Source organism: Schistocerca cancellata, chromosome 2 (assembly GCF_023864275.1).
Source record: "Schistocerca cancellata isolate TAMUIC-IGC-003103 chromosome 2, iqSchCanc2.1, whole genome shotgun sequence".
In the NCBI taxonomy this organism is placed as follows: Eukaryota; Metazoa; Arthropoda; class Insecta; order Orthoptera; family Acrididae; genus Schistocerca; species Schistocerca cancellata.
Window position 1 is genome coordinate 590,259,524 of NC_064627.1, and position 14,043 is coordinate 590,273,566.

The 14,043-nt window shown below is 46.2% G+C and overlaps 1 protein-coding gene across 1 annotated transcript in view; it reads right to left on the bottom strand.

The window, feature by feature from the left end:
- Positions 1 to 248: 248 nt before the first annotated feature.
- Positions 249 to 14,043, bottom strand: part of LOC126156774 (sodium/hydrogen exchanger 9B2-like) — a 112,938-nt gene continuing 99,143 nt past the window's right edge. Inside the window, exons 10-11 of the mRNA XM_049916331.1 lie at positions 13,460 to 13,561; positions 249 to 569 (exon numbers count right to left, since the gene is read on the bottom strand). Of these exons, the coding sequence (XP_049772288.1) occupies positions 249 to 569; positions 13,460 to 13,561 (423 nt within the window). The remainder of the gene's footprint in view (positions 570 to 13,459; positions 13,562 to 14,043) is intronic.

Here is a 14,043-nt window from a genome sequence, read left to right on the forward strand (position 1 = left end):
ACCAAGAGTTCCGTTGACTGTGTTTCTCTCTTAGGCAGTTGCGGTGGAAATGTCGTGCTGGTCGCGTTAACACTTTGCGAAGCACGAGAGGAAGTAGAGGAGGTTCGCAGGAGCGAGGAATGCGTTGACGGGGGAAAGCGACGGAGCGCGACCGCCAGACGGTGAGACATGAGCATGTTTTGGTGAGCCGCAGTCGTCCCGAGCGCAGAGACGGGTGGAATGGGGAGGGGAGGGGAGGGCAGCGGCCGCTACGTGTCGTGCCGGGGCGAGCCGGTGGTGGAGCCCAGCTCGCTGACAGCGTCTGCGTCGTTCTCGGCTGCCTCCTCCTCGTCGATGATGGAGATGTCGCGCAGCGAGGGCCGCGCGCTGCGCCTCCAGCCCTCTGGCGGCGGCGTGGCGAGGCGGCGCAGCAGGCGCGGCCCGGACAGCATGATGAGCACGGCGCCCAGCGGCGCCGTCAGCAGGATGGACAGCACGCACGTCGTCTGCATCAGCTGCCCCCACGTCAGCTCCTCCTCCGTGCCGCCAGTCTCCTTCACCTTCTCCAGAGGCTGCGAGCACAGCGCCGCCTGCCCGACACCACACCACGCGTCTCATTGCGGAACCAACCGACACTTACGAACAGTTGTTGATAATTCTTCCGGGTTATATGGCCGTGGTCCGTGGAATTATTCTATTCCTAAGTGATTTTTATCTATGACGGACTATTATCGATATTTCAGTTAAAGTGAGAGGAGAAAGTACAAACTGGATCAGACTAGAAAAAGGAGTAAGACAAGGATGCTGTTTATCACCTACTCTTTTCAACCTCTACTTGCTAAATATGATTGACCAATGCTCATTAAATGACAAAGGAGTAGAAATTGGAGGAAGAAGAGTAGGGTGTTTGAGATTTGCTGATGACATGGTCCTTCTAGCTACAGGGGAAAAAGAATTACAGGGTTTGGTGGACACCATTGCAACTAACGGAAAAAAATATGGAATGAAAATTAACACAAATAACACAAAAGTATTGGCACTAGGAGGAAATAAGGAAATAAACATTATGCTGAATGGAGAAATACTACAACAGGTGCAAAATTTTAAGTATCTTGGAAGCAGGATAGACACCGACTGGAAGTGCACCACAGAAATTAAAACAAGGATAGCAATGGCAAAAGAGGCGTTTTATAAGAAAAGGAGAATTTTCTGCAGCGGTCTGGACAGAGAACTCAGAAACAGACTCATAAAATGTCTTGTATGGAGTGTTGTTCTACATGGTGCTGAAACATGGACTATGAGGAAAAAAGACAGAGAAAGGCTGGAGGCTTTTGAGATCTGAACATGGCGGAAGATGGAAAGAATAAGTTAGATGGACAGAGTAAAAAATGAAGAGGTACTGAGAAGAGTGGGAGAGAAAAGACAGTTACTAGATGTAATAAAGAGAAAAAAAAGAAATTGGATTGGGCATATATTAAGAAAGAATGACTGGACTGATAAAAACAGTTTTAAAAGATTATGTAGAAGGGGAAAGGATGCGAGGAAGGAAGAGATTCCAGATACTGGATGACATGATGGACAGTACAACATACAACAGCCTTAAAGAAGGAAGCAATGGATCGCAGAAAATGGAGAGGCAAAGCACCTGCTAATATAGCAGATAACTGATGATGATGATTATCGATAGTTACATTTTATCTTTGACTACTTTTCTCTCTGCTACTATGTGCAAGCTAGACCACGCCCACTTTCCTCGGTATTTAGGCCGCTCTCCGACGCCCGACTCGTCAGTCGGCAGGACTCAGCAGGACCAGCCATACCTCTGAGGATGTCCAACATAGTATTGGACGAAACGTTAGGAATAGAAGAATTCCATGGACCACGGCCATACAACCCGGAAGAATTATCAACAACAGTACCATCCGGTCGTGAAAGCCTTCATTGTATGACTTACGAACAGTGTTCAAATGGCTCTGAGCACTGTGGGACTTAACATCTGAGGTCATCAGTCCCCTAGACTTAGAACTACTTAAACCTAACTAACATAGGGACATCACACACATCCGTGCCCGAGGCAGGATTCGAATCTGCGACCGTAGCAGCAGCACAGTTCCGGACTGAAGCGCCTAGAACCGCTCGGCCACAGCGGCCGGCTTACGAACAGTGTTCACTCACATTATGTCGACTCGTAATTAAACTTAATTGCACATTGTGTCTCCTTGTCAAATGTCAGAGCGGACCGAAAACAAGACTCGAAAAAATGACAATAGATTTTTTCTCAATTTTTATAACGAACAGTGGGAATGGACAAATGGGGTATAAAATTTACCAGCCAGAGATAGTTTCGAAAAAAAAAAAAAAAGAGCTTCAGGTCCGATCTGCTTGAGAAGCGAACTCTTCTTTCTTTCCTTCCGTTTTTCCATATTGAAAATAAAATACATATCAAATAATAGCTTAAACTGATACTTAACGCTGGTCAATAAGAACATTATGACCACACGCCTACTATCTATGTCAACCCGCCCAGGCGATAACAGTGTTACATGGCGAGGAATGACTGCTAGTCAGACACACGCATTGTGCATGTAGTATCAGTGACAGTGCTGTCTGTGTGTAGAATGGGGATGGTGCGCAATCTGCGTCTGATCAAGGGTAGAATGTGATGGCCCAGAGGCTCAACACGAGAATTTTGGGAACTGCACGACTTGAGTTGGGTTGTTTGGGGGAAAGAGACCAAACAGCGAAGTCATCGGTCTCATAGGATTAGTGAAAGACAGGGAAGGAATTCGTCCGTGCCCTTTCAAAGAACCATCCCGGCATTTACCTGGAGCGATTTGGAGAAATCACGGAAAACCTAAATCAGGATGGCCGGACGCGGGATTGAACCGTCGTCCTCCCGAATGCGAAAACAGTTGCACGACTTGTCCAGTGTCCGAGGAGTAATGTGGTGTCTTCAAGACGTGGCGAAACCAAGGTGAAAACATGTATAGACGTCGTGAGGGTTGGTTGGCCACCACTCTTTACAATACACATCAAATGAATCCTAAATTGCGAATAAGGACTACCATGAGCTATAGAATGGAATGAAGACAATGAAAATTTGTGCTGGACCGGGACTCGCGAGAGGTTTCCTTACCATTTGGCTATTCGTGCACAACTCACTATCAGACCCAAACTTCCATATGTCGTCGACCATGCATCTACGATCTGTACTCACACATCCATTATGTATATTCCCATACAGATCAGACTTTGTACTTTAAAGTCGTTTGCCCAGTATCAGGAGATAATAAGATATTGCAGTGCCTGTGTTATTCTGATTACTGTGCAAAGTTCCTTTGGATATGCCCCAATGTCGGACGTCGTAGGCTGGGCAGACTGGTAAAACAGGAAAGGCGACAACTGTGGCTGAACTAACATCAGACTAATGCTGGGCAGACTTCAAGCATGTCTGAACACAGAGTGCACGGACCACTTCTAACGATGGGCCTCCGCAGCTGACGACCTATGCATGAGTCAGTGTTAACACTACAACATCGGGAATTATGACTGAAACGGATACTTTAGGTTATGGCTTTAGGGCGCAAAACAACTACAGTCAAAAACGCCCTTTCTGTGGCCTAGTGAAGGGTAAAAACAGGAATTTAAAGCAGCAGCAATGGAGGAGAAACTCAAGAAGGAGGGAAGATAAAAACAGAAGGAAACCTTAGAAATATGCTATTGAAGGGGGGTTGTTTTCCTCGAAAAGAGCTTAAAATGACCGACGTCATCTCACTAACACTTAATAAACACAAGAAAGCGATCGTCTGAGCGCGCGTCATCTGCTAAAAGGGAAGATAGATCGGGCGACAGCTGTAAACGGGCGCGTAGCGCATTAAAATAGGGGCACTGGAGTAAAAGTTGTCTCACCATCCATGATTGGTAACAGTGATGATAAGCGGGGAAAGGTCGCCACTTAAAAGATGTAGAATGTAGATGGCTAAAAGGACAGTGCCCAATCCGGAGTCTAGTTAGGGCCGGGAGGAAGAGGTCCAAGGACAGGAGAGAGGTTTTATGTCCCATAATTTATTATCCTGCAGACCAATGTGCGTGCCATATAAGAGCAACTCTACGGCATAAAATGCTCTGTAGGTCGGCAAAGGCAATCATGTGAACAGAGGGGCGAGGAAGAGAGACAACAGCCTTTGCCTCTATCAGCTGCCTCGTTTCCGCATATACTAACATGCCCTGGGATCCACAGGAATGTCACAGAGATGTTCCCCAAGTGAGCATGTGGAAGCAGTCCTGAATCCGGTAGGCCAGAGGGTGGACGGGATAAAGAGCTTGGAGGTTGAGAATAGAGCTGAGCGAATCCGAGCATATAATACACTGTAGCCTCTGATGGTGACGGATGTATTGGACAGCCTGGAGAACAGAGTAAAGCTCCGCAGTAAAATCCGAACACTGGTCGGGAAGATGAAATCTAATAGGGGTGTCGTCAATGATATGGGCACTCCCGACACCAAAGATGGTCTTGGAGCCGTCGGTGTAAATAAATGTGGCATCCTCCATTTGTACGCTTAGAGCAGCAAATGCTTGACGATAAACTATAGGTGGAAGGTGGGAGGGGGGGTGTACTATCCTTGGGAAGCTAATAAAGGTCATGGAGAAGGCAGGTCCGTGGGCGAAGCCAAGTTGGCGTCGTAGCCCCTTTTGCCAAGAAAGTTTTAGGAAATTGGAAGGGAAGTTAATATGGCAGTTGACGGAAGCGGACTCCCGGTGGTAGTCGAGAGGTAGGGCTGCCTGCATAGTCTAAATCCAAGGAGGCGACGAAGAAAAGGGCATGGGTTGGATGAGCAGGCATGGAAGACAGATGACTAGCGTAATGACTCATGACAGCTCGCTGACTGGACAGTCTCAGCATAAAGGCTCTCCACTGTGTTTATGTAAAAAGCTCCAGACACAAAACCCAATCCACGGTGGTGGACAGAATCTAGACGCCGAAGAATAGACGGCCTTGCAGAGGAGTAAACGAAGCTTCAATAGTCCAATTTCGAGTGCACTAAGGCGCGGTATAGGCGGAGGATGACCATTCCATCTGCTCCCAGGCGGTACTACTAAGAACACGGAGGGTGTTGAGGGATCGCAGACAGCGTGCTGAAAGATATGAAACGTGCGAAGACCAGCACTGTTTTCTGTCAAACAAGTTCTAAGACTTTGGCGACGTCCGCGAATGGTCAACAGGGCCTAGATGTAGGGAAGGGGAATAAAACTCCGTTCGACGCAAAAAACTTACACAAACAGTCTTACGGGGGAAAATCGGAAGCTGGTTTTGATGCTCCGTGTGTGGAGGTGATCGAGACATCCTTGAAGACGACGTTCAAGAAGGCTGGTCCGTTGAGAGCTGTATTAGATTGCAAAATCGTCGACAAAGACGGAGCCCAAGACATCGAGGAGGAGACAATCCATAATTGGATTTATGGCGATGACAAACTGCACAACACTTTGCACAGGGCCATGGGGCACCCCGTTTTCTTGGGAGGAAGTATGGGATGGCATAGTGTTCACCCGCACTTAAATGTGCTCTGTCATAAATTTAAGGATGAAAAGGGGTAGCCGAAGTCGAAAGTCCGAAGAGAACAGTGTGCAGAGGATGCCTGTCCTTCAACAGGTAGTGTATACCCTCTTCAGATTAAAATATATAGCTACCGTTTGGTGTTTCCTGAGAAAATTGTTCACTATATAGATGGCGAGAACAACAATTTGTCAACTGCGGAACGATGCTTACGGAAACCGCATTGGGCAGTTGTTAAAAGGTTTCGGGACTCCAGCCACCAGCAGAAGCGGCAATTTACCATACGCTCCAAAGCATTACAAACACTATTCGTGAGAGAGATTGGGCAATAGCTGTAGGGGACATGTTTGTCCTTCCCAGGTTTCAGAACAGGAATGACTATAGCTTCCCGCCATCTTCTGGGAAAGGTACTGTCGACCCAAAGTCGATTATAAAGGCGAAGGAGGTAGCACAGATTAGGATATGATAGATGCAGCAACATTTGGACGTGGGTAGCGTCTTTGAATAATAATCAAAGCGTCTTCGGTCTCGGGTTCGAATCCCGCCGCTACTTAAATTTTGATTAATAAGGAGCACTGGCAGCCGAACATTTCCGGCATAATAAGTCACCCTCATTCTGCCAACGGCATTGTCAAAGAGGGCGGAGGAGCGGATAGAGGTTCACGGCACTCTCTTGTCCTAGGGGTGGGAAACTGCCCCCAGAGGTCGAAGAATCAGCAATGATCAATTGCATGAGGATGCAGAAGGCAATGGAAATCACTGCATTAAAGACACGTAACGTGTATTCACAGGACAGGTGGCCTGTAATTTAAGAACTGTTATTATGACCTCTCCATTGGCAAAAGATTCCGGAATAGTCTCCCATTCGGATCTCCGGGAGGGGACTGCCAAGAGGGAGGTTACCATGAGAAAAAGATTGAATAATCAACGAAAGGATAACGTTCTACGAATCAGGGCGTGGAATGCCAGAAGCTTTAACGTGGTAGGGAAACTAGAAAATCTGAAAAGGGAAATACAAAGGCTCAATCTAGATATAGTAGGGGTTAGCGAATACTCTGTTAAAGAATCACAAGAGGAGGATGTATACTTGGAAAACGCCGGGTGATACGTGATAATTTCAGATTACACCATGGTCAGATAGATATTACGAAATCAGATACTGGATTGTAAGATGTACCCAGGAGCAGATATAGACTCAGATCACAATATAGTAGTGATGAAGAATAGGCGGAAGTTTAAGAGATTAGTCAGGAACAATCAATAGGTGAAGAAGTGAGATACGGAAGTATTAAGGAATGACGAGATACGGTTTAGGTTTTCTAAGGCTATAGATAAAACAATAAGGAATATATCAGTAGGCAGTACAGTTGAAGAAAAATGGACATTTCTAAAAAGGGCCATCACAGAAGCTGGGAAAGAAAACATACGTTCAAAGAAGGTAACTGCGAAGAAACCACAGGTAACAGAAGAAATACTTCAATTGATCGATGAAAGGACTAAGTACAAAAATGTTCCGGGAAACTCAGGAATACAGAAATACAAGTGGGTGAGGAATGAAAAAAATAGGAAGTGCTGGGAAGCTAAGGCGAAATGGCTGTAGGAAAAATGTGAAGACACTGAAAAAAAAATGATTGTCGGAAGGACAGGCTCAACATACAGGAAAGTCAAAACAACCCTCGGTGACATTAAAAGCAAGGGTGGTAACATTAAGAGTGCAACGGGAATTCTACTGTTAAATACAGAGGAGACAGCGGATATATGAAAGAATATACTGAAAGCCTCTATGAGAGGGAAGAAACAAGAGTCAATTTAGAAGAGATAGAGAATCCAGTATTAAAATCAGAATCTGAAAGAATTTTCGAGGACTTAAGATCTAATAAGGCAGAAGGGATAAATGACATTCCATATGAATTTCTAAAATCATTTGTGGAACTGGCAACAAAAAGACTAGTCAAGTTGGTGTGGTGAATGTATGAGTCTGGCGACATACCATCTGACTTTCGGAAAAGCATCATCCACACAGTTCCGAAGTCGGCAAGAGATGACAAGTGCGAGAATGATCGCACAATTAGCTTAACAGCTCATGCGTTAAGTTGCTTACAAGAATAATACATAGAAGAATGGAAAAGAAAATTGAGGATGCGCTATATGACGACCAGTTTGGCTATAAGAAACGTAAAGGCACGAGAGAGGCAATTCTGAGGTTGCGGTTAATAATGGAAGCAAGACTAAAGAAAAATCAAGACACGTTCATAGGATCTGCAGACCCAAAAAAAAAGCGTTAGACAATGTAAAATGGTGCAAGATGTTCGAAATTCCGAAAAAAGTAGGGGTAAGCCATAGGGAGAGACGTATCATATACAATATGTACAACAGTCAACAGGGAATAATAAGAGTGGACGACCAAGAACGAAGTGCTCGTATTAAAAAGGCCTTTCGCCCCTACTGTTGAATCTGTACATCGAGGAAGCAATGATGGAAATAAAAGAAAGGTTCAGGAGCGGAATTAAAATTCAAGGTGAAAGGATATCAGTGATACGATTCGCTGATGACATTGGTATCCTGCGCGAAAGTGAAGAAGAATTACATGATCTGCTGAATGGAATGAACAGTCTAACGAGTACAGAGTACGAACTGAGAGTAAATCGAAGAAAAACGAAGGTAATGAGAAGTTGTAGAAATGAGAACAGCGAGAAACTTATCAGGATCGATGGTCACGAAGTTAAGGAATTCTGCAACCTAGGAAGTAAAATAACCAATCACGGACGGAGCAAGGAGGACATCAAAAGCAGACTAGCAGTGGCAGAAAGGGCATTCCTGGGCAAGAGAAGTCTACTAATATCAAATATCGGCCTTAATTTGAGGAAGATATTTCTGAGAATGTACGCCTGGAGTACAGAATTGTATGGTAGTGATACATGGACTGTGGGGAAAACCGGAACAGAAGAGAATCTAAGCATTTGAGATGTGGTGCTACAGACGAATGTTGAAAATTAGGTGAACTGATAAGGTAAGGAATGAAGAGGTTCTGCGCAGAATCGGAGAGGAAAGGATCATGTGGAAAACACTGATAAGGAGAAGGGACAAGATAATAGGACTTCTGTTAAGATACTTCCATGCTACTAGAGGGAGCTGTAGAGGGCAGAAACTGTAGAGGAAGACAGAGATTGGAATAAATCCAGCAAATAATTGAGGACGTAGGTTGCAAGTGCTACTCCGAGATGAAGAGGTTAACACAGGAGAGGAATTCGTGGCGGGCCGCATCAAACCAGTCAGAAGACTGAAAAAACCATCCAGTCCCGGAGTAGAAGAGCGAGACGAGAAGAGTGCATGTCTGAGTTCCCGCATAGAAAAAAAATGGCATAATAAATTTCGCGATTTTGGGAGGGAAAAGCAAGAGGTCGCTCTTCCGCTACCCATTTCTTCGGGAGAAAGGCTGGTGGGTAATTTGAAGAGCTTGAAATCTCAGCAAAGTGTCGACCCAATGAGTTAGAGATTGCGACTGGGTCCACTAAGGTATCCTGTGCGACAGTTAGCCCAGAAGTCGGAGAAAAACTGGACGTGCTGGATATCCGTCGGATTCGACTCCAACAACTGATGTGGGAGTGAAAGTATTAAAGGAGCTGGTAAAGTAATCCCAGCTTGCCTTTTTGATATCGCGTATGCTGCTACGGCATTACGCACGTAACTGCTTATAGCGGATACAGTTGGCCAACGTAGGATAATGGCGGAAAACGCGAAGAGTCTGTCTCTGCTCGCATATCGCGTCACGGCACGCCTCGTTCCACCAAGGAACTGGTGGGTGCCGGGCCAAAGGGGAGGTACGAGGTATTTAACGTTCCGTGGCTGTAAGAATAACTTCCGTAACATGAGTGACCTGTTCGTCGATGTTAGGAAATTGACGGTCATCAAATGTTGATAGAGATGAGAAAAGAGTCCAACCGGCTTGGCGAAACTTCCAGCGTCTTGGGCACATAGATGGCAGTTGTGGCTGTAATCGAAGGGCACATGAAAAAATGGTCACTCGGGTGTGTATCAGCAAGAGCGAACCATTCAAAACGCCGAGGTAGCCGAGCAGTACCGACCGAAAGGTCCAAATGAGAGTAGGTTGACGTGGAGTCAGGCAAAAATTTAGGTTCCCCAGCGTTGAGGCAAACAAGATCCGCTTGGTGGAAGAGGTCGATCAATAGGGAGCCTCTTGGACAAGGAAGCGGATATCCCCAAAGTGGGTGGTGGGCGTCAAGGAGATGAAGGAGACCGGCTCTTGCCATTAGCATGGGCAATGGAATGTATATGGTGCAAAGAGATGTAAATCCGGAAAGGGAAAGACGTACAGCGACAGCTTGGAAGGAACTGAGTAAGTGATTTGGGTGATAATGGATAGTATCATGAAGAGGAATCTTAAGTCCTACATGTGCTGGAATGCCAGCAACAGGGGGGAAATCAAACTGGACTGATTGGAAGTGAGGGAAGACAAAGCGATCATGGGGACTTAGCTTCGTTTTCTGAAGACAGAATATGACCAGGGAGTAGGATCTTAAGAGGATCGGCAAGTCATCCCGATTGGAGCGAATTCCGCGGATATTCCAATGGATAATTGACGTAGGGTGGACGAAAAAATGAAAAATCTCAAAAAATGGTTCAAGTGGCTCTGAGCACTATGGAACTCAACATCTGTGGTCATCAGTCCCCTAGAACTTAGAACTACTTAAACCTAACTAACCTAAGGACATCACACACATCCATGCCCGAGGCAGGATTCGAACCTGCGACCGTAGCGGTCACGCGGTTCCAGACTGACGCGCCTAGAACCGCACGGCCACATCGGCCGGCCGAAAAATCTCACCACAGTTGCAATCAACTCAGCAACTGCTGAGAGCCGGTGGCCGGCGGCGTGGGATTGCATTCAGCCAGACGCAGAAGATCCTAATCCATAGGTTGTTCGGGGGCAGCTCCTGCCGCTAGTGATCGGCTGGTTGATCGGCCGCCAGCAGTGTGTCGCGGCGATACAGAAACGGCCGAGGGTGGCTACTGCTGGGTGGCACTGTAGAAGAGATACGCCGTGGCGGAGAATGAGAGAAACTGTTTTTCTTATGAGCCTTCTTGGAAGCAGGACGCTGAGATGAAGGAGGAGTTGATGGTTGAGAGATCTGGGTATGGGAAAAAATCTTCACGAGTAGGCTGTTTTTTGGAAGTCTGGGCGTCCGATTTTGGGGCCTGCGATTTAGCAACAGCTGATGAAGGTTGAGCCTTAGAGTAAGTGGACGATAGTGGGGAGGTTGAAAGGGCGATCTTTGGGCTGGCCGATCTGACGACCGTCGCGCTAAAGGTGAGATCGCAAGTCTGCATGGCTACCTCCTTAGAAGGTCCAGGAGAAGCGAACAGTGCTGTATTTATCTGCAGAGAGCACAGTGGGTTTGTACTGCCGAATGAGTAACGAGAAGCAAAGGTAGAAACCTTTTTCTTCACTCTGATTTCCTGAACAGTTCGTTCATCTTTAAAAACAGGGCAATCTATATGGTCTACAAGGAGGGGATGGGGGTAGACAATCACGCTCACGGGCCTCCCTACCACAGGTAACGCATTTGGCCGTTTGGAACAAGACTGGCTGGTATGATTAAACGTCCGACGCTGATACCAACGCTTAAGGTTGGGAATGTAAGGGCGAACTGAAATTCTCATATCCCACTTTAATGTTCGATGGAAATTGAACTCTGTCAAACATCAAGAAGGGAGTGCTGGTCTTTACCAATTCCTTTTCAGCCCTTTTCATTACTGGATGTACGGCCATTACTCCCTGATCAGACAGATAATTTTGAATATCGCCATTTGATAATCTTAGAGTGATCTTGTATAAACCACCCTGCATGATGGGTTTAAAGTACGGTGCGCTTCCACTCAGACAGAGAAGCTGTATAGCAGTGTATTTCAAAGCAATTTTTGTGCCTGGAGGGCACTGTCTGTTTCTAACAAGGTGCCATTTCGTAACCGGGAACAAGAGCTCAAACGACCTGCAATTGCATCGATACCTTTCTGAATAATGAAAGGGTTTACTGTTGAGAAGTCTTGGCCTTTGTCAGACGAAGAAACAACGAGGAACTTTGGCACTGATGGAAGAATTTTCTGTGGCTGAGACTCATCTAGCTTTCTCTTGTGGGCAAAAGCTGTAGAAGTAGAAGAAATCATTGTGAAAGTATCCCCCATGGTTACCGGCGTCTCCGACGGCGTGCTCCTTCCTAGTGACCCCCCCACCCCCCCATCTGAGGTGATTGTCCACATCTCGGGTCACAGCTCCCGAGAAACGGACGGAGGGACCAATCGCCATGTTCGGATGGTACCAGCTTGGTTTATTACCCCTCCCTGGGCTTGGCCTTTACTACAGGGTACATACGTGTCTTACTTGTCTACCCGGGGTGGGGAATTACGCATTATCCAGTCACCGGCTACGCGTGGATCGGCCTTCAGTCACACAGGGAGGAACAAACAAAAAAGGGAGGAACAAACAAAAAAGGGAGGAACAAACAAAAAAGGGAGGAACAAACAAAAAAGGGAGGAACAAACAAAAAAGGGAGGAACAAACAAAAAAGGGAGGAACAAACAAAAAAAGGGAGGAACAAACAAAAAAGGGAGGAACAAACAAAAAAGGGAGGAACAAACAAAAAAGGGAGGAACAAACAAAAAAATAGAGAAGAGTTCTCAAATACTTGATATTGTAGAGATAAAAGAAGATACACCATTCATTCCCAAGCATACATCTCCAGATGTAGGCGTAATACATACTCCCAAAGAGAGTGTGAAGGGGAAGGGAAGGGGCGGGGGGGGGGGGGGAATCGCGGACAGGCAGGGATATGGAAAGGCAAGGTATGCAGCGTGGAAAGGAAAGAGTTGCACGAGCCCAGGATCCCTTGCTCGCCATGCATCTGTCCACAAAGGAGTTGTGGACCCCATGGGGGGGAAACGGACACGTGACGACAATCGGCACTGGACGTTAGTGCAGTGGTAGAGCGTTGCATGGTTTGATGAATCCAGATCTCTTCTTAATCATGCCAATGGGAGGGAACGAGTCTGTTGCCTTCCAGAGGAACAGCTCCTTGGCACATGTATTGCAGGATGGATACAACCCGGTGGCGGCTCGATTATGCTCTAGGAAACATTCGCGTGGGCATACAAGGGTCCAATGGAGCTCGTGCAAGGCACCATGACGGCCAAGGAGTACCTTACACTGGTTGCAGACCACGTACACCCATAATTACGATCACGTTTCCTGACGGCACTGGTATTTTTTAGCAAGATAATGCGCCATGTCACAACTCCAGGAGTTGAACACAGCGGCGAGTTCCAGTTGATGTGCTGGCCCCCAAACTCACCAGATCTGAAGCAGATAGAACGCGTCTTGGATGTGACTGGACGTGGCGCCAGAGCTCATCGGCCCCTCCCCGACGTTGACGGGAATTAGGTGACTTGTGTGTGCACATGTGGTGCCAATTCACTCCCAGCAATCTACTAAGGCCGCATTGCTTCCATTCCATGGCGCATCGCCGCTGTTACCCGGGACCAAGATGGACGTATCGGCTAGTAGATAGATGGTCATAATGTTCTGGCAGATCAGTGTGTATGATGCTACGTGCTTTCAGTTTTTTTTACTGAAATGTATGTAGCAGATGTAGCTTAATAATAACCAAGCAGACGAAATGAAATAAAGTTGTTATTTCAAAAATGTAACAGCAAACGCAGGAAAATGACTACCCTCCAGTGCATTTGTTGACTTGTGTGTATAAAACAGTATATTGTCGCATGAATATTTAACTGCACATTAATTTATGCATTACACATTCTGGTTTACGGTTATTTGCAGTGAGAACAGTATCTAACCATTAGTAAGAATCTTCGCTGTATTAATATGGTATTACGAAACTAAAGGCTCACCTGCACCGTCGCCTTGGCCATACATGCCAAAGCCACGAAAATCTTCTCTCTCAGGTTCAGTCTACTGCCAATCCCCACCACAACCGTGATCAACAGTCTTAACTGCAAGAAAATAAATAAGGTAAGAACAACATTTTATGTTAAAGCAAAACTGTGTTGACGGAGACTCTGGTGTAGTTTGCTAAAATATCATATTGTATTGTATTGGTTCAGTCGCTATCACAGTTTGCGCTTCCAAAGTTCCTGTATGTCGAAGCATCTGTAAATATATTGTACGCGTATCCTCACGTATAATTTACGGTTCTTCACTCGCTGAAGTTATGTGCGTATGAAGTATTTTGTAATGTATTATGATACATCTGTGGTGAAACTTCCTAAATTTAAGTAATGAACTCTCTGATTCGGCCTAGTGATCCAAGGGCTGCTTACAGACTTCAGTGTCTTTCTAAGGTCTCGTGGGACGTCAGTATAAAGCGTAATACAGTTAAGGCACCTATACACAGGCGGACGAGTCTGCCAACCCGTCTGCCGAGATCTGCCTCGACCAGTTCGCTTGTGTGTGGGCGGTTCATGTTCGGGTCCAT